This window comes from Paramacrobiotus metropolitanus, unplaced genomic scaffold (assembly GCF_019649055.1).
Source record: "Paramacrobiotus metropolitanus isolate TYO unplaced genomic scaffold, Prichtersi_v1.0 Parri_scaffold0000043, whole genome shotgun sequence".
NCBI lineage: Eukaryota > Metazoa > Tardigrada > Eutardigrada > Parachela > Macrobiotidae > Paramacrobiotus > Paramacrobiotus metropolitanus.
This window is the reverse complement of record NW_026570263.1, coordinates 1,048,952-1,067,441: the sequence shown is the minus strand read 5'-3', so window position 1 is coordinate 1,067,441 and position 18,490 is coordinate 1,048,952. Positions and strand designations below refer to the sequence as shown.

Genomic DNA, 18,490 nt, shown 5'->3' with positions numbered 1-18,490 from the left:
TTTGATTATATAATTACACGTCTTCATTTGCACCGAGCGCGAATATTAAGCGCGAGGGGCTGCAATAGTCTTCGTCAAGAGCATAAAATTTGTCTGACGCCACGAAGAGCGTACGTCACGCTTTCCCAATTCCACAATCCCAATACCATTTCCCCGTGGTACTGGCGCTCGCGCTCGTGCAATAATGTGGTTCGCAACCACCGCTAGTAATACGAGTACAGTCGTTTAACTAGAAAAAAAAACAGGAAATCTAACAAGCTAACAGAAAACTACAACTAGCCAGAACGCATCTGGCCAGCAGTTATTTCGTCGTTGCCCTCTTTCTGAAAGAGGCGTTAGACCGAGAGTAAAATTTATTTAACGCATACGCGATACTTGTGTATCTGTAATTAATGCCTGCAGCCGGTGACCTTCAGCCGGCAGTGTCGCAGTGGTGACGTGGTGCGATGGCGCCCGTGTTGCCGGCCTCTTGCGTTGCGAACTACACTGGTCAAGCGATGGTGACAACTAAGAACGTACGAGCGATACCGTATCAGTGCGTAAATGCAAATCGTATAAGGTGTCTTGTGACAATTGCAGTAAAGCCTGCAGGTGGCCGTAACATGTACAGCAACGCTGCCAGACTGACAGATTTACTGATTCACTGATGCAAGCCGCAGAATACCTCCTCTGTAGGCTGTACGTTGATAATTATCCAGTACATACTACATCTACAGTGCCGTCTGACCAAAAGAGTTCAATACAGTGGCAAAACTATTGCACAGCTACGCTGCTGGCTTTTTTTCTTTTTTCGACGTGACACTACCGTAAGTACCGTTTGCCGGTCTGCCAGTTTCCGGCATGTGCTTCGCGTCGCCCGGGGTGAGCCACAGCTGCAACCAAGTACTAAAGCATTATTCACGGCGCACCACAAAGAACAGATCACTTTCCACGAACACGCATTGTCCCCGCAAATGCTGTACAGTATAGTGTGCTGCACATGTCACGTTGCTGGCCCCGGTGCAAGCACACAAGCAAACAAGCATGCGCGAAAGCGTAGGAAACGCCGTATACCGGCACGTAATTTCGCTCCATCTTCCAACTTTTCACGTATACAGGGCAGCTTTCCATTTCCTTACATCGTCGCATATCTGAAGTAATATTAATAAAAACGACAAAATTCAGTGGTTATGGCCTGCGGGGCATTGGTATCTGTAGGCGGAACAGCATTCAGTTGTCTCCTGCATTGATAATTTTAGCATCTACTGTAGCCGTCTAACGCGTTTTTTTTTGCGTTCCGCACGTTTGGTGCACGTTTTTCCAGTAGTTCCTTATTGGCGACCAGCGTTCTTTAAATACGACTGACGTGCACTGCCAAGGGAATTGTCTTAAGACGCGTCAGGATCCAGACGGGATGGCAAGCCGGCCGGGAGCGGGAGCGGGGCTGGCCAGCACGCTGTCGGTGGCGCCCAACGTGTGTCTGCGACGGCGCCACAGCACCTCCCTCAGCCAGACGCGCAACTTCATCGACGCCAAACTCATGGGCAAGAGCGGCCGCGTGGTGCCCCTCAGCGGCTACAAATTCCAGGAGATCTGGCGCCACTACGACACTGACCGTGAGTTCAGTTCAGTCTCCGTAGATTCCCTAACTGGGCATCCCTCAGTGGACATTGCGCAGCTGAATGTTACGTAGCACTAATCTGCCAAGTTGTGCGCATGCGCCCGTAGGCAGCGGTTTCCTGGAGGGCAAAGAGATCGACGCCTTCCTCGGGGATTTCCTCACTTCCATCTGCTCCGGGACCGGGGTACGTGGCTGTTTTGCATCTACAGCTAATTAACTCCATTTGTACCAGTATACATTTTAGTACAACTATATATAACCGATTTCTATTATTCTAAATTATTATATTAACATGTTTAATTTCCCGCGCAATGCTCATGAGCATCCTGTATTGTACACACTGGCACACTGCATAATTATAAAAATTAAGAATGTCGATTACATAATGATTAAATACTCTGTAAGAAATTTTCTGCAAGCAGGACGAAGTGGTAACCAAAACCGAAGTGGAAGAGTTCAAGAAGAATTTCATGGAGGAATTTGACGCTAATCATGACGAGAAGATCTCTGCCAGCGAAGTACGTTATTAATTGTTGTTTTTCCCGCTTGCATCAGCTGATCCGAACCGGTTCAGCGTGGAATGACCGTCCATGAATGATTCGCCGACTACTGCTTAGTGCATACTATATTTACGCACGTAAGTTAGCGATGGACTGATGGGAATTATATTAATACTGTCTCTTGTTGTGTCAGCTGGTCAGTCTGCTGCCGGTGGAGGAGTCGGTGTACCTGGCCTTCCGGCTGGACTGCGGCCCCACTCGCGGCGTCGACTACATGAAGGTATGTATGTATTCATAATTACACAAATCAGTCAGAACGCCTTCGGAACACCTCGTGCTGGGGATCGAAAGAGCATCAGTAAAACACTTTTTCCGGCTTGGAATTCGCTTTCATTCCCGCAGATTTGGCACAAGTATGACGAGGATAACAGCGGCTACATCGAGTCTCATGAGCTCAAGGTGAGCAATCTACCATTTCATTAACTACATATATTAATATTACAGTAAACGTGGTGGGAGAATATAATTATGGGCACTGTCTCGAGGAAAGTTAACGGCAAACCGGCGCAGCGGCTAACCAACGCCCAGCTCAATAGGCTTATTTCCTGCTTGCCCAAAGTATGCAGTACATGCAAGTAATATCAGTAACAGTGTCTTCCCTGGGATCCTAGCGCTTCCTCCGCGACATCGCCAACAACGGCCGGTCCAGCCGGGAGCAGTTCCCCCTGGACGACAGCCAGCTGGACAACTACGCCAAGACCATTGTACAGATACAGATGCCTCATACATGGCTGCCCAAAAGGCCAATTACGAAGTTGTAACGGCTAACCAGCGCCCCTTCCGTTGTAGATGGCCATCTACGACTGCGACCAGGACGGCCGGCTCTCCCTCTCGGAACTGACCAAGTACGCATGCCCTTACTGCACACATGCCGCATACTGAATGGCCATGCATGCCTCTTGCTCTCCATGACAGGCTACTTCCACGCGAAGAGAATTTCGTCCAGATCCTCATTGACAAGGTGCCGCTATATCTACTATATTTTATATGACTGTATACAGTATTACTGCATGTATTGTGTATATTCCTATATATGTTAATATATGTGCCGCGTACGTTTATATATTATATGAAGTAATATAACCATATCTGTAATATATATATAAAGTAAAATATGTGTATTACTTTAATTACTATATAATAAATTTTACCGTACACCCTCCGCTGATGCAGAGCTGTATATATCTGTAAGCAGGCAAACCAACTGGCTGTTACGCTGTTACAAATAATATAAGGCCGTTTTCTGTGTACGCAGACCATTCGGCTGGAGCGGCTGACGGAGGAAGATGTGGAGTATCTCATTGACCGCTTCGACAAGGTACAGTATCCTTTATATGCACGAAGATGATGGTCTGTCGTACAAGTGCTGGCTGGTTAGAATAAGACGGGGACGCTGGACGGAGAGGAGATCACGCGGCTGTCGCACGAGGTGCTGGCGCTGACCAATCCCGATCAGAGCTACACCGCCGACGACGTGTACGCGCTGAAGCGGACGCTGCTGGAGCTGACGGACGCCAACGAGGACGGCCAGCTGGACAAGCAGGAGCTGCACACCATCATCACCATGCTGGCGCGGTGTCGACGGCCCCACGCCGCCAGCAAGAACAAGAAGACCTCCCCCACGACGCCCCACCTCCGACCCGCCCGCTCGCAACGGCCCTCCAACACCGACTAGCCACATGCGCTCAATTCTGTCTAAGCACCTGCAACCACGGCGTGTCCCGTCCCCTACCGGAAGTGCTCGTGCAGCAAAACATGTACAGCAATATACTTGCCTACAGGCTACAGCGTTCGTTGCAGCTGTGTTCTGGCTGTTATTAATTAACAGTCTCGTTAATGGTCAAAATACTGATGAAGCATGCTGATGCTGAAATATTACACAGCATGCTGATGAAGTCTGGTTAAATAGGTACATACTCGTTCGATTGTTCTTCTGATTAGCGTATATCGCATACGGCACACGGTAGTCCAAGTCTTTTAGTTTAGTTCTTCATGAGCAGACAAGCCCTTGAGGCACTCACGCGTCCGGCCAGATCTAATTTGCCGCGCCGCTTCGGTTGTTGTACTTTTCTAGAATAACGTTCTCTCCCATATTCGTACAGTTGGAAAAATTATAATAAAAAAATAAATTCCTTTGATGTATAATGTTACTATGTACCTGTGTGACTGTGTCTAGATCTGTGTATACTATAACACAATGTCGATGTGAACGCGTGACCAGGATAACTTTTTATTTCCTGTCAAAGTATGCCGCCTGCATTAATAGCGGTGCAAATACAATAACGCGGCTGACGTATCTGCTCACTCGTCCACTGCTGCTGCCTGCTATCATAATGTACATAAAATAAGGGCGAATTATGGATGAAGGTGCTTATACTTACATATAAGGCGATAATCAAAGTCTTTATCACAGAAACAGCACAGCTTATACTGTATCTGCATTCCTGCTCGGATAGGTCATTATGTAATAATATGTATACAGCGTAGTGAGCTTAATTAAAACCCTAAACCGGACTGTACACTGTCATTTCCGCCATTTCCCGTATTGGTATTGCATCAGCCGTCGCCGTAATGCGTTCCGGCGCCATCTGCTGCTTGGTGCGAAGAATAACTCGTTAAAGGGTAAGCAAAATGGGCTTTAGAAGACTGGCTGGGATGTTGCGTACATGTTCTGTAGGAGACGCATTCCGGCAGTCAAGCGGAGGGCAGCGGGAAGGACTGATGATCAGCGGGAGGAGTGGGAACACTGGGAAGCAGGGGAGTGGTGTGGGGCCCGGCGCGTTGGTGCAGGCGGCCGCGGGCGGCCGAGGAGCAGGCGGAGGCGTGCAGGCCGACGTACTTGCGGTCCAGCGTCTGGCACAGACCCGGCATGCCCTGGATGCCCTTCCGCGACAGGCACCGGCCCGCCATATAGCAGCCCTGTAAATACACGTGCAGTTCACTTTTAATTTGGATATTGTTCAAAGGCATGCTACGCCTGTTTAGAGTGCTTGGCTTTTAACCCGAGAGAAGACTGAGATTTCAATTGACCCAGCTTACCACCTTGACCTGTACGTAGCACTCCGTGTGGTTGTTGCGGCTGCCAGTCAGCTGGCCAGCCGCTCTCCCAGGACCTTCCAGCGGTGGCTGAAATAATATCGTATATTCATTAGACTATGTAGCGTGCAGCTGCTGCCAGTCAGTCAGCCAAAAGGAAGGACGTTCGGTTGCCTGGAAAGCTTATGCTATGCTGTACAAACGAATTTTAAACTAGGTTAGGTATTACCTCGTTCTCGCTCTCCACCGAGCCGGGCGGGCATACTAGCTTGGCTGCCAGTCCGGAACGATCGCGACTGCTGCTAGCGTTGACCGCCGGCACACTTCCCACCAGCAGGTACACCGCAACGCTCATGGACAGGCACAGCACTAATTGCTCCATCAACAGGCCCATCAACAGTGTATCCGTTGCGCAGATGAGCCGGAAAATACACTTATAGACGAGTACAGGGATGTTACATTATCGGAAGTATCCACATTACCATAATATCCTGCAACGAACTGCGCTGATTTAACTCTGTTGTGTCTCCGTGCAAGTGCAAAACAACCCAACGGTAAGCCGATGCAACCCAGAGACGAAAAAAGCCACTCAAGTGAACACAGACTTTTTATAGATGCGCCTGTAGCACTGCATGCCGGAAAGGTCACGCACTACCATGCGGCGATGCGCATGCATCCGCAATATAGGATTACATATCTGCACTGGCAACACGATATGGCCGTGGTGTGTACAGTTCGCAGTTCGTACAGCGCCGGCAGCGCGAGGAAAGGGCGCGAGTACGGGGAAAACCTTTACGGAAACCAAGAGGTCGGCGTACAGTGCCGTATGACAAGGATGACATGAAGGAAAGTGCAGCTGGGATACGCGGATGCCGCATGCGTGGCACGGACGTCATCCGGTTGGCGCCGGTGACAGCAGCACGTGGGCCGTGCGTAGTCACCACGCGAGCATGTCCCGTACACGGTAGGTGATTGTGGTGTGGCGGGAATCAGCTGCTGTACATTTGACCCGTTAATGATTGCCGCTAGGGTAAGGGTAAGGGTAAGGCTAAGGATAAGGGAGCCAATGGCCCAACCCGGAGTGGGTAAACAGCGCACACACGCGTCGCTCGTCATGATCAGCCGGTGCCGGCTGAGTAAACGTACCGCAGGATGCTGCCGCATCACTCCTCTATAGTACTGGATACATTTGTACCGCACTATCGCCATGTATGTGCAGAGGTCAAACGCTGACCTCACCCATAGACGCCACAGTCGACGCTCACGTTTCACACCGTACCCGGCGTACCGGCAGTTCGATGCGGTGCAGCACTGGAATACGGCGACTGTATCGCTAATCCTATTCCTTTCCCCTTCTTTACTGCTCGGATCAGCATCAGACACAACAACACCTCGTAGCGTAATAACTGCCCGTACCGTACTCGGCGACTCTACTCGGTATCTGTGCTGCAGTTCCAACACCTGCCAGGCTGCAAGCGCATGCGTGAAATAGTCAGTGCGGATGGCTTTTGCCAGCGATGAAACCGGAAACCGCCTCCTGATTGCACTGCGTATGGGAATACATAAGAGTATCTACAATGCATCCATTCTATACACTGCATCCACGCATACACGTAAACTGACGTAATTATCTAGAGCAGCAATATTTCCATATCTTATACAAAAAAATAATTATTTATTTGACAATTGCCATCAAAACGGTATTTCCTACTTCAAAACGATTTCCGTTTAAAAGTGAAAAACCATCAACATCTTCAGCTCTGTGCGCGCATAAAGTGCTCCAATTATAAATTCGATACCAAACGCAGCATGCATGATGGAAGACAGCAGCGGAAACACCCGCCTTCGGTTGTGATCAATCAAGCGTTCAACAGAGCTGATTATTGTTAAACCGACTTCGTTAGGAGTTTAGGACACTCAAGATAATTCAAGTCAAAAATGCGATATTGGCCGATTTTACACAAGGATGGTGAAGGTCAATAAGCGATGGCCGAAGCAAAAGCTACAGCCGAATTACGTTGCGCTTTTACAGGAATTGTTAGTAAACGAAAAGGGTAATTTCTCCATTCTTCTCTATTCTCGTTCTCGTAGCGAAGACGGGGAAACGGAATGGCCGCAGCCACATCGACGACGGCCGGCCGGTAGACTGGCAGCGGATGCCGGTCCTCACAAAGGGCACCGGAAGAGTTAAGCAGCCAGCTTGGATGCTGAATTCGAATCTGGATGGACTGCGCTCACCGCTGCCGATTTAGACTGCACTTCGGGCTCGTGGTGACGCCGTTGTTGAACAGCACGCACGACCAGATACTGTTCGCGCGGATCCGAATTCTAAACAACATCACAACCGCTGCTGCTGCTTCGGATGTCCCTAGCAGGCCAATGTTCCTGGCTTCTCGGATACGATTTACGAATAATCACTTTGGTTGTGTTTGTGTCAGTGTTTAATTATGAATTATTCAGCTGTTTACTGTAAACACATTACACAGATACTTAATGTTCAACAGTGCAGCTGCATATAGAGTACGACTAATCCTGCTTGTACTGGCTGCTGCTGGATAAAAATATGGATTACGAGTGACAGCACAGGAACTGTAATTTGCAGCATGTACAAGTCGGTTGTATTATTTTGATACATTTGCCGTATGTTAAAGTCGGACCGACATCGGCACAACTCGGGAGCAATTCGCGCATGCGTGTACCAAACACTACAAAGTTTTTCCCTATCAACGACAAATCCCGATCTTCTTTCTTTTGTTTCAGCGTTTAAGTTTGGGGACTTGGTGCACGTGAGGAAGTGCACATTGCACAACGGATGTTGGGTACTGTCGCCAAATGTCGCGCAAACTGGGATAGATGGTTAATTTGGACTTGCTCATACATAGATAGAAGTATTCATATTGTACGACGATGCCGACTGTACTCACGATGTAAAAAGCCAACTACACATACTCGGTATGTAATAATCCGCCACACATTAGTATGAATCAAAACGTTGAATAAATTTGCCGGTGATTCAAAAGGCAAACACGCCGGTTGAGCACAAATTATCCATAGCGTACACAAATTCTGCGGCACAGTAACACTGAAGGCAGTACAAAAATTACTTATAAATCACCTCTGAAAAAGGCTTATTACACCATTGCATAGTGTCTGTAAGAATTTTTTAATCAAATTCCTTTTGTGGGGAATTACTCGAGCAGTCACTAATCAGACTGCAGACAAGTGAACGACAAAAGCGACGGTGGGAACATCCAGGAGAAAAGGACTAGAGCAGGTTTGGAGCGATCAGAATAAAAGGCACAGCAGTTTCTACAAGACTTGGCGTTGTTTTTAATAAACTTTTCCGGTCGGCCGGCCGCTAAATTTATGCGGAGATTGGGTGAAAATCACATCCTGTTCGTAATGCGTAAATGCGTAATGATAACTAATGCAGCGTCTGATTGAGCGGACTGCCGTGAGCGGCGGCATCACGCGTCCCGGCGGCGTCGACCGGCGTGTGGGCGGCGGCCTCCTCCATCTTCTCCACGGTGAAGAAGGCCACGCAGAAGATGAGGCTGATGAGGAAGGCGGAAATGACCAGGGCCATCGTGATGACGCCTTCCCGACGTCGCACTTGATTCAACCTGGGCCACAAACTGCATTCAGACAATTCGGCAGCTTTTTTTCAAATGACTTGCCTTAAATAATGGGTACAATACCGGATTAGGGAAAATTAGAGAAAGTATTTCTACTAATGCCTCTTTTAAAGGTATTCGATAATTTCGATTCCTGTATATTAGTAATTTTTATTTTTCGAAAGATTCGGATTTAACGTAGTTAAATAATTCTGTGACCATTGACCAATAAATAAACGCGCCGTGAAGATCTGTTACCTGTTATATTCTGTAATGACAGAATTATAAATTATTCCTTAATCGACATCTTATTTAACTTTCGATACATCGTACTGCATCAAGGTGAGGAACCTGGTGCCGGTTACACCCTACACAATCTTCATCTTCTACATGGCCGTTTCAAGCGCGAAGTGGCAACTTACAGGGACGTCTGGTCTTCCTCGGCGCGCTCCCAGAAGGGCCGCAGCGTCTTGCGGGTGGGCGGCGTAATGTTACTGGCCATGTCTTCAGCAGTACAGTGATTCCCAGAGGTTCGGCACTTGTTGCGCTCGACGACAACACTGTGCAAAGGAATCGTGGAGGTTTGCACAACGATAGCAACAAATGACAAAACTACAGATACTGGCCACGATCAGACCATCCTCGATTCAGCCCCCAGGCACAGACAGCAGGGCGCAATGACTGCCAGTGTCCAGCTACTAATATTGGCTACATAAATCAATCGACGCTCTGCTGAGTATGCACTATGCAGTCCGGCACAGATTTCTGGTTGGGAAGAACTTGCGGTTGAATGGGAGAAGAGCTGGCTGTGAAACTGCTGTTACAGACAGGGAAACACAAGTCTAATACCAAAACACAGCCACGAAGCGTGCAGATCAGATATGCCGCTGACTCGTGCGCGTGTTAAGCAGGCACAGCAAGTACCACTTAACAGGGTGCAATTTTAAAGCCTTTAAAACTACCGTCCGCTTCCGCTTGCTACTACATGTACTTGAACGTATTCTGTAAATACCCTCAAGTTCTTACAGCTGTATGCGGCCATGGAGTACGTATCGCAGTCTGATATTATACAAGTCATAATTTAAATACAGAGGCGCCTGATAAGCCGTTCTCTTGGTTGGTACCACTATTAGTGTAATAATCCTGTTTATTTATGTACTGCACTGCTCTACATCATGCAGAGTCGCAGGCAGTACATGCCGTACTGCATAATTATCAGTTGATTGCTGTATGCTGCTGCGGTACTCGTATGGTATTCACAGTTTTGAGAAGGCAATCCTTTGGCCGGATACGATGCAGTTTCTTAACAGTTTAATTTAAAGTACTGTAAGTAGTCGTTCTACGTTTTCTGAACATTTGTTTCAAGTTATTATAACTACAAGAGATCAGGCCATCTACATAGCGAGGCTATGTAATCAATAATCTGCAGTTTTATAGAAAACTCTTGAATGTCTTGAGAAAGGAGCGTAAGAATTAAAGGGCAACAGTTAGGAGACTTTGCACTTATATAAATATACTGTACTGTAGACTGTAGTTATCTACAGAAGTATCGCTAATGAGTTAATGCGCTAATACGTTGTTGTACGTAATGCTACGTAGCATACCAAGTTACAGCACATTGTAGGTGTCCAAATTCCCGATTCTCTTCTCCTCAATCGTGGGCTAGGTATGTACCTAGTACTCATAACGGTCCTCATACTCATAATCCTACTCCTAATTCGGAAGTCACACTCATAATGGCTCTCATAATCATAATCATACTTTGGTCCTACCGGTCATCATATTTTTGTTTGTAATCATACCAGTGCGCCCCTGCGCATACAGTTAATATTATTCGCAAACGCATTATACTGTTTAATAACTACCATATTACTGTATTAATAGTAGCAGCCCCTGTTAAGTGTGCTTCGCAAAATAATAAATCTTTGTTTTAATATCTGCTGTTGCCGTGACTAACAACGATCAAACTAACTGCGTTATTACTGTTCCATTTTTTGTGTGTATGTTTTATTTTATTACTATAAAAAACGCGATAACAATATCAAGAATCTCGAACAAAGAAAATAACATTTTGTACCATACCGATAACAGAAGCGGCAATACCTCTTTGAACTGCAAAAGAAATATTCTGCCTTGAAAACTTATTGCTTCGAATCTCGCCGGTTTGGAACTCAATCTTCTTTCCGACTTTTTGACCAGCTTCTTGGCCGATGTAGCGTTCCATTGCTGTACACGCTGGTTTTGTCAAAATTTAGCTTTGTGGACATGAATAGTGGTGAACGGGGAATTGTTTGGTGGAATCTATGTAGTGCGCCCATTTACATTTCAGTTATTTGTATCATTAGCACCAATTTAAAAAATGGACGGTAGTGGACGGTTGAGTATACGCGGTCTTAATTAAATATTCCATTTTTGACACGCTAGTACAGTATGAGTAATGATTGAGGTATGAGTTATGATTGTGAACAAAAAATTTTTGTTCACAATCATAACTCATACCTCAATCATTACCAATCTACCGGTCATCATATTTAATATGATGACCGGTAGGACCAAAGTATGATTATGATTATGAGAGCCATTATGAGTATGAATATTAATTCAGAATTAGGAGTAGGATTATGAGTATGAGGACCGTTATGAGTATTAGGTACATACCTAGCTCAACCGTGTGTGTCTTGTGTTAGTAAATCATTATTTTGCTCTGTAAGATAAAGAACGTGCATGATTCGATGCCGGACCGAAGACAGTGAAAGCAACTGCAAGGCACATTAATTACAGGATAGACATTTAAGGAAACCTCGCTAAGACTGTAATCCTCCACATATTTCAAAAGACCAAAATTTATTATACAGAAAATGATTTATTTTTAGGAACACTGTATTCACTGTTGGCTGGGGTTAGCCTGTCCAGATTCGGCAAACCATTAGAATAAAAGTTTATCAGAAACCATTAAACGTGTGAAACTGCGAAGTGGCACTGACCAGTGCCGCGCGATGAGAGCAACCACCTCGGTGCAGCAGCTGCATTGAAAATTGCAAGCCAGCTCGAAATCAAATGTTTCCTGTGGCTGTGTTAAGTGTGTTCACCCACTCGCAAGTTTGCAAGCACAACGACAACGTGACAACGACGAACGTTTTTACAGCTCACCCGCGATAAGCTACGTAAATTTGGAGTTGGTTCTGTTGTATACTTTTACTTATCCGTGGTGTAATAGTCTGACGGAGCCGAGACTAGAATGGTGAAGGCGCGATCTATTTGTTGACCGCGAGGTGTTGTTGTGGCAGCATCGAGGCTTGGAGTGAGTGACTGTGAGTGGGTCTGTTCTTCACAGCACGTGCACGCTTCAGCGCCATGCAGAGCGTCCTCACTGGGGCACGTAGGTGATGCGGTTTTATTTGCGGTGATCGGGGTGTGGATGCGCTACTCTGGGAGCGGGCTGGGCTGCATGATTGGCCGGGATGGAGGCCGCTGCATCTGCAGGTGCATCGGCGGAGGACGCTGACACTGACAGTAAGTCGCAGGGGGCCTGTGACGCCTGTCAGAGGTGCTTCAGCTGGCACACATATTCATCTATCCGCTTCTTCGTAGTGGAGCCAGAGGCCTGTCCGTCGCTGGCGTCCGTCGTCGCCGCGAGCAGCGTCCCTCCTACGCGCTGCTCAGGCACAGATCACGGACCCCCCAACAACAACACGAGCCACTTGAGCAACGTGAACATTCCCCCGCAGGAGCGCTACGCCGTCGGCGGTAAGACGAAGGATGCCGTTCCGTCAACACTCGTACTTGTCAGTCACTGCGTGTCTTCACTGTGTAGATCACTGCTACTTCGAGACGTCCGCCTCGGGACCCTACCAGGTCCGCCGTCTGGAGGAGCTCGTCAGGGTAAGTGCAAGTCTGCTCTCTGCAGCATTCGCATCGATATCATTCCTGTATAACATTATCACCACTCACCAGACACGATAGGCGACATATTTTACCACACACTGAACTTACGTGCGTTGCTTTTCCTTCCCTTTTGGCATTTGATCATTTCTTCTCTGTCTTACTGCAGTTTTAATCGCTACCCATTTCATTTCTTGCGTTTCTCAGTTAATTGTGCAATTTTTTGAACTGCTATCGCTACGAGTATTGTTTTTCCTACGGAATTTGTATGGATTTTGGCTTCAGAGTTACTGATCATTTCTTGCTGAGTATTACCGTTACGGGATTTTTTATTTTCTTCGGAATTATTTGCGTTATTTGTCTTGACTTTCCATTTTATCTCAGCAGCGCGTAGGATCGTTACGCGTTTTGGGATTGTATTTCGCGGATACTGGAACCGTTTCTGTTAGTTTTGGCTTAAATATTGCGAACTGTATCATTAAAATAGTGTTTTCGAGAGGTTATGTATCAATTATTGATTTTTTTATTAATATTGCGCTTTTAATTTTAAAAAAATTTCGTTTATTAAAGCGCTCATAAAGGTTTAAATAGATTGCATGACAGTTGCTTTCTTAAATGTTATTTATTGTTTATTGATGAATTTCTTAATGCATGTATTTACTATTTATGGCTTCTTTATTAATGGTATTAGAAATTTTCTGACTTTGGTCTTGTTATTAAATGGCTTTGTGCATTGTGTCTTACGGAATTGCTGGTATTCTTTGATGATGATTGGTGAGGTGTGAGGTAGTTCTTAATAGTGGTGTTGAACAGGACGACAACCGGATCGACGTGAAGGTGTTCGTGTACAGCCGCAAGTGCGACCTGCCCGTTGCGGCGCAGCGCCACCTCTGCGGCTACGTGGACGGCGAAGAGGAGCTGGACGAGCCGGCCGGCAGCGGCGTCGACGGGCCGGTGAGCCTCCGACTGCGCCGGCAGCGCCTGTCCGAGTACTCCCCGCGGGAGTTGAGCGAGCACCGCGTGGCCAGCCGCGAGCTCTTCCTCACGCACGACGCCGGCGGGCCCATCGTGGAGACCCTCCCCACGGCCCTCATCCGCGGCAAATGCCGCGTCCTGCACCACTCCCCCGGCCTCTCCAAGACGGAGTACACACAGCGCGACGACACCTTCTTCTGCGAGCGCGTCTGGTTCCTGCCGGACGGCGACCGGCCCGGGCAGTTGCTGGTCGACCGCGAGAAGCGCATCCACTTCGACAGCAAGGCCACCTTCCAGGCCGTCATCCCGCCCTGCCGGCCGCATCCCCCGCCGGACACGGCGCCCGACCACGCCACGCTGCTGTGGACGCCGGGGCGGTTGCCGGAGGACACGGTGGAGACCTTCGTCGCGGTGACGGTGGCCGTGGGGTTGATGGCGCGCGTCAAGAGCGATCACGGCGTCAACGAGCTGCCGCACGTGACGGCGCAGCTGGCCGGGCGCGACTGCATGCACACGCTGGCCGCCGACATCCTCCACCAGAACGGGTACGACCTGAAGAAGGCGGTGGCGGCGTTGGTGGGCAACGGACGGCGGTTGGTCAGTCGGCGCTCGCTGCTGGAGACGTTCGACGAGAGCGACATGCAGTTCTTCCAGCTGGGCCTGGAACGCACCGGCCGCAGCCTCAAAATGATCCACCAAGACTGGGTAAGGTTGTGGATTGCTCTGACTGTCTGCTTCTCGTGACAGCTGTGTTTTGCAGCTGCCCTGGCGGAAGTACGCCGACATCGTGGGCTTCTACTACCTGTACAAGGGGACGGATCTGTACAAGGAGTACCGCATGATGAAGGCGACCGCCGGCAGAAGAAGCACATCACCTCCGTCCACGTGCCGCATCTGCAGTCCAAATCCTGTCTGCTCAAGAACGTCTCCGAGGCGCAGTTGTGCTACGGCTGCTTGGGTCAGTAGATAGTCAACAGTTAAACCAAGATTACTGTCAACAGCGAAATAAATGCGTAAAATTAAATACCGCTTTAAAATAAATGATGAGTTATAAATAAAATGAATCAATAAATCGGTGAAATAAAATCATCAAATAAATAAAAATGAACAACAAGGTGAGTGAAATAATGCTTCCTAATTCCTATAAAGCGAAAATGAAAGGATTATATGTTTTGTACTCGTACTTTAAATAAATTGCCCATCAAATAGATCGGTATAAATTGGTGAATGTACTGTAACAACGTCAACCGTTAATTAAGAAATAAATTCAGACTACCAATGGAATGAAATATACTAGTAAAAAATAATGGATCATGGTGAAAAATTGCTCAGAAAATGTAATGCATTTGTGAAATAATTCAGAAATATACATAAAGTATAGATACGTTTGAGAGTACAGAAACTCAAAAGTGTATGCTGATTTGATTTTGTATCGCGTAGGGCCGTCAAAACAGTGGTACGCATGGGTGGGGCTGTCCATCAACCGGCGCCAAGTGCGCCCCCTCTGCTCCTCCTGCTGGCGCCACTGGAAGCGCTACGCCTGCCTGCAGCGGCCCTGGAAACGGCCCCCGCACGCCGCCGCCCCCCCGGAGCGGCCGACGCCGCACTCGCCCGTCAAGTCGCACTCCAAGCAGCACCTCCTGGCCCACCGCAGCACGCTGGACGTCCTGTCGCCGCCGGGCTCGCAGGCGGCCGACCCCTTGGAAGAGGAGGACCTGCTGGAGGAGCAGGAGTTCCTGTTCGCGTCGGGCCGCGAGTGGGTCGTGATGCGGCGCGTGGCCAGCGAGGCGCTGTACGAGCCGCGCCGCGTGGCGCTCTACCCGCAGATGGCCGTGCAGGACGTGCACGCCGTCGAGGCCTGGTACCGCGCCTGTCCCGGAATGCTCGTCGACTACTACCAGCGCCGGCAGCGGAAGCGCCGGACGCCGCTGGAAGCAGTGATCTCCAAAGTGCGCGCGCTCAGGGACGCCAGCGCGCCGTGAATTCCTTTCCTTTTTCTATGCCTCAGTTACTTCAGCATGTTCCGTTTTTTACCACGTTCTGTACTTTAGTTTCTTAACATTTTTTAGCTAAATCTAATATATTATGTCGCGAGCTTGCTTGCATCCTGCGTCTGTGGTTGCGCGTTTCAGATGTTTTTGTTCTCGTTGACAAATCGGGTTTGGTGTGGTTTTTCCCAACAAATGCGAGAATACCTTCATTAGCGATGATTGTTGTTTTTCTACGAGAAGTGGCAGCTAAATAAATAAATCTACTCAATTTGGAAAGAAAATGAAAGTAAAAATCTCTTGATGTAAATATGATAGCGGCATAAATAATCCATTAACACGAAACAAAAATCAATACTCTTTAACAACAGCGACGAAGCCAGAAACTACCAGCGATATTTTCGCATTATAAATAAATTATGAGGAGATTCTCAGAAAAATACTGCACCGACGACCCCCGTTAAGGAAAAATCGTATAATATAAATGCTCAGCAGACATTTGATTGTATATTACTGCTTACTAGATCGCTCTTCTTAACCCGCAGAACGAGGAGACTATCGGGTTCCCGTAGCTGCCACTCGTACTTCTCCAGCCCGTAATGCGTCTGCATCAACCCCAGCATCTGCCGGCGTCTGTCCTCGACGCTGCCCCACCGACGCACCACCCGCACCTCCACGCTCAACATAATAAAACGCCGACACACACTGGACCAGTTCAGCGGCGCCTTCAGCCAGCCGGGATCGCGCCACAGATTGCTGACCATCAGCGTCGTCTGCGCCAGCACGATCAGCGGGACACTGATGCCCTTGACGGCCAACAAGCTGATGACGGTGTGGAGGAAGCAGTCCTGCACTTCGTTGTCGTGGTGCGCGCGCGTGATCACCAGGATCTTGGTGTCGGCGCCGACGGTCCGGTGCAGGGCCAGGGCCAACTTTTCCTCGCGGTGCTTGGCCGGGCAGATGCAGACGGTGCTCGTGGGCAGTTCCTCGATGACGGCGTTCCAGTGGGCGCACACGAGACGGCAGGCGATGCGCTCGTCCACGTCCAGACAGGTGAAGATGTCCACGATCAGCTCGTAGGGAACACTCTCCCACGGCATCACAAAGGCCTCCTTATCGCTCATCGCCGCCTACAAATCTCCACATTACGATTATCTCTAACGGACAGCAGGGAAAAGTCCCTGAATGAGCGATCAAAATAAACAAAATAAAACAATCAAACTCAAACTAAAAACAGGAAATACACTGCTGAAATAAGAATCAAAACAGTAATAAAATGGAAATATAAAACAAGATATTTTATTCAGTTTTATATTTAAAATCTTCTAAGGAAAAATGTTGTTCTCCGTTTTATATTTTATTTCAAAACAGATAAGTACAGTCGAACGAAATATAAACCAAACAGCAAATAAATTCCGAATAGCAATGCCTACCTTCGAGTGTTCAGTCGGACCGGAAGCGAGACGGAAAAGTCCCTTGCTGCCATCCTGGTCGGCCACCCGCGTCAAGGAATGTGCGATGCGCTGCAGAAATGCTGCCTATAAAAACCCGACATCAGTTGCATTGCAGAAAATCCAGCAATATTTTAAAGCAACCGCCAACTGGATTAACAGAATTATTAAACGCACAAAAAACGCATGTCCTGGTCGCAGCCGATGTCATGCACACCATATTAATTTTGCGGAAATGACCAAACCAGATCAGCCAGACAGTATCAAAATAAAGATAACTAACAAAAATCTTGCCAACGGAATCAAAACAAGGATGTCAAAATAGTCAAGCGTCACATGAGAGCGTCAAAACGCGCAAGCATATTGCCGCTTACGCAGTCGGCCTTCGTCATGGCCCCCTTCGTGCTGGAGAGATACGTCAGCCTGCCGTTCTTCACCCGCAGCAGGATCGTCCGCGTGGCATCCCCCCACCACTCCCTGAACTCCCCCCGTCCCGCTAGCTGCCGCAAACCCGCCTCCAGAGGCAAGGACACCCGGTACTTCCAGTAGCGGAGGTCGGGCTCGAAGGGGAACTTGTCGCTGTAGCGATTAACACAGGGCGATCCGCGGTGCGTGGCGTGCTGCTCCTTGCGGCGCAGCTCGCCCCAGTCGGCCCCCGGGGGCGCGTGCTTGACACGATCCAGACAGACCACCTCCTGGCGCTTGTCGCCCTCGGCCACGTCCACCTCCACGAAGGCGTAGCCGTTGTCGCTGCTGCTGTAGGCCAGCATGGTGGCGGGGAACCACTGCCAGGGCTGGTCGGGGGCGCTGCGCAGGAGGGTGAGCATGGGCGCCCCCACCGCCCAGCCCCCGCGCCGCCGCCGCCACGCCAGACACTGGGAGATGGGGACGGTGACGCGGTGTTGCTGGGGGCAGTCGAAGTCGACGAGGAAGTGGCCGCGGTGGCTCAGATCGCGGATTAACCCGTGACGGACCAGGCCGCTGCTGTCGCGCACGTCCACGGCGCCGTAGCGCCACACATCCCTCTTGAACATCACAACAGCTGGAAGCACAATTCGCTTCTATCAACCCTGACGTCACTTGAGCGCAGTTTACAGTAAACTCAGCAATTACATCATGTCATCAACAGCAACACGGTAGGTAAAGTATAGAGAAAAACATTACGCAGTTCAGTTAAGTACATTACTGCATTGTCGACGATCTGAACAAATCAGAAAATAAATACCGTAAACAAAAACCGTCATCAATATGGGCCATGGCGCAAAATAAACTAACTGATCACTGATGGAAAATGTTTATCGACTGCAACGTGTTTGAACGTGTTGAAAGGGTGTATCTATGGCCAGCCGCCCACGAGCGCGAGTTCGCAACGTCTTTGCTCCGC

At 48.6% G+C, this 18,490-nt stretch overlaps 4 protein-coding genes across 5 annotated transcripts; 2 read left to right on the top strand and 2 right to left on the bottom strand.

Moving 5' to 3' along the window:
- The first annotated feature begins 1,071 nt into the window (after positions 1-1,071).
- Positions 1,072-4,418, top strand: LOC129590950 (calbindin-32-like). 2 transcript variants are annotated; one of them, XM_055486411.1, is made up of 10 exons: positions 1,074-1,595; positions 1,708-1,784; positions 2,023-2,118; positions 2,294-2,380; positions 2,503-2,559; positions 2,772-2,864; positions 2,950-3,005; positions 3,076-3,121; positions 3,416-3,478; positions 3,539-4,400. In XM_055486411.1, exons 1-10 carry the CDS (start codon positions 1,394-1,396, stop codon positions 3,833-3,835), a joined length of 1,074 nt encoding a protein of 357 aa, XP_055342386.1. In that variant the 5' UTR covers positions 1,074-1,393; the 3' UTR covers positions 3,836-4,400. The 2 variants fall into 2 exon arrangements, with proteins under 2 accessions (XP_055342387.1, XP_055342386.1); XM_055486412.1 differs by lacking the exon at positions 2,772-2,864 and having other exon boundaries at positions 1,072-1,595; positions 3,539-4,418.
- A 436-nt stretch (positions 4,419-4,854) lies between these two features.
- Positions 4,855-5,615, bottom strand: LOC129590928 (uncharacterized). The gene is made up of 3 exons (XM_055486375.1): positions 5,426-5,615; positions 5,200-5,286; positions 4,855-5,079 (listed from the first exon to the last, which is right to left on the bottom strand). The coding sequence occupies exons 1-3, from the start codon at positions 5,588-5,590 to the stop codon at positions 4,855-4,857; spliced, it is 477 nt and encodes a 158-aa protein (XP_055342350.1). The 5' UTR covers positions 5,591-5,615.
- Positions 5,616-11,912: 6,297 nt separating this feature from the next.
- On the top strand, positions 11,913-15,580 carry LOC129590897 (metastasis-associated protein MTA3-like). Its single transcript, XM_055486339.1, has 6 exons — positions 11,913-12,323; positions 12,402-12,557; positions 12,625-12,692; positions 13,506-14,372; positions 14,428-14,625; positions 15,108-15,580. The coding sequence occupies exons 1-6, from the start codon at positions 12,272-12,274 to the stop codon at positions 15,432-15,434; spliced, it is 1,668 nt and encodes a 555-aa protein (XP_055342314.1). The 5' UTR covers positions 11,913-12,271; the 3' UTR covers positions 15,435-15,580.
- A 289-nt stretch (positions 15,581-15,869) lies between these two features.
- Positions 15,870-18,371, bottom strand: LOC129590898 (uncharacterized). Its single transcript, XM_055486340.1, has 3 exons — positions 17,481-18,371; positions 17,089-17,193; positions 15,870-16,785 (listed from the first exon to the last, which is right to left on the bottom strand). Exons 1-3 carry the CDS (start codon positions 18,138-18,140, stop codon positions 16,144-16,146), a joined length of 1,407 nt encoding a protein of 468 aa, XP_055342315.1. The 5' UTR covers positions 18,141-18,371; the 3' UTR covers positions 15,870-16,143.
- Positions 18,372-18,490: the final 119 nt, after the last annotated feature.

Coding starts and splice junctions, on each gene's coding strand:
- LOC129590950 (XM_055486411.1), top strand. CDS start 1,394: ATGGCAAGCCGGCCGGGAGCGGGAGCGGGGCTGGCCAGCACGCTGTCG. Junction 1,596..1,707: donor GCGCCACTACGACACTGACC/GTGAGTTCAGTT, acceptor ATGCGCCCGTAG/GCAGCGGTTTCCTGGAGGGC. Junction 1,785..2,022: donor CCATCTGCTCCGGGACCGGG/GTACGTGGCTGT, acceptor TTCTGCAAGCAG/GACGAAGTGGTAACCAAAAC.
- LOC129590897 (XM_055486339.1), top strand. CDS start 12,272: ATGGAGGCCGCTGCATCTGCAGGTGCATCGGCGGAGGACGCTGACACT. Junction 12,324..12,401: donor GGAGGACGCTGACACTGACA/GTAAGTCGCAGG, acceptor GCTTCTTCGTAG/TGGAGCCAGAGGCCTGTCCG. Junction 14,626..15,107: donor GTTGTGCTACGGCTGCTTGG/GTCAGTAGATAG, acceptor TGTATCGCGTAG/GGCCGTCAAAACAGTGGTAC.
- LOC129590928 (XM_055486375.1), bottom strand. CDS start 5,590: ATGGGCCTGTTGATGGAGCAATTAGTGCTGTGCCTGTCCATGAGCGTT. Junction 5,287..5,425: donor CGGTGGAGAGCGAGAACGAG/GTAATACCTAAC, acceptor ATATTATTTCAG/CCACCGCTGGAAGGTCCTGG. Junction 5,080..5,199: donor GCTACGTACAGGTCAAGGTG/GTAAGCTGGGTC, acceptor GTGTATTTACAG/GGCTGCTATATGGCGGGCCG.
- LOC129590898 (XM_055486340.1), bottom strand. CDS start 18,140: ATGTTCAAGAGGGATGTGTGGCGCTACGGCGCCGTGGACGTGCGCGAC. Junction 17,194..17,480: donor CCATGACGAAGGCCGACTGC/GTAAGCGGCAAT, acceptor GGGTTTTTATAG/GCAGCATTTCTGCAGCGCAT. Junction 16,786..17,088: donor GTCCGACTGAACACTCGAAG/GTAGGCATTGCT, acceptor GGAGATTTGTAG/GCGGCGATGAGCGATAAGGA.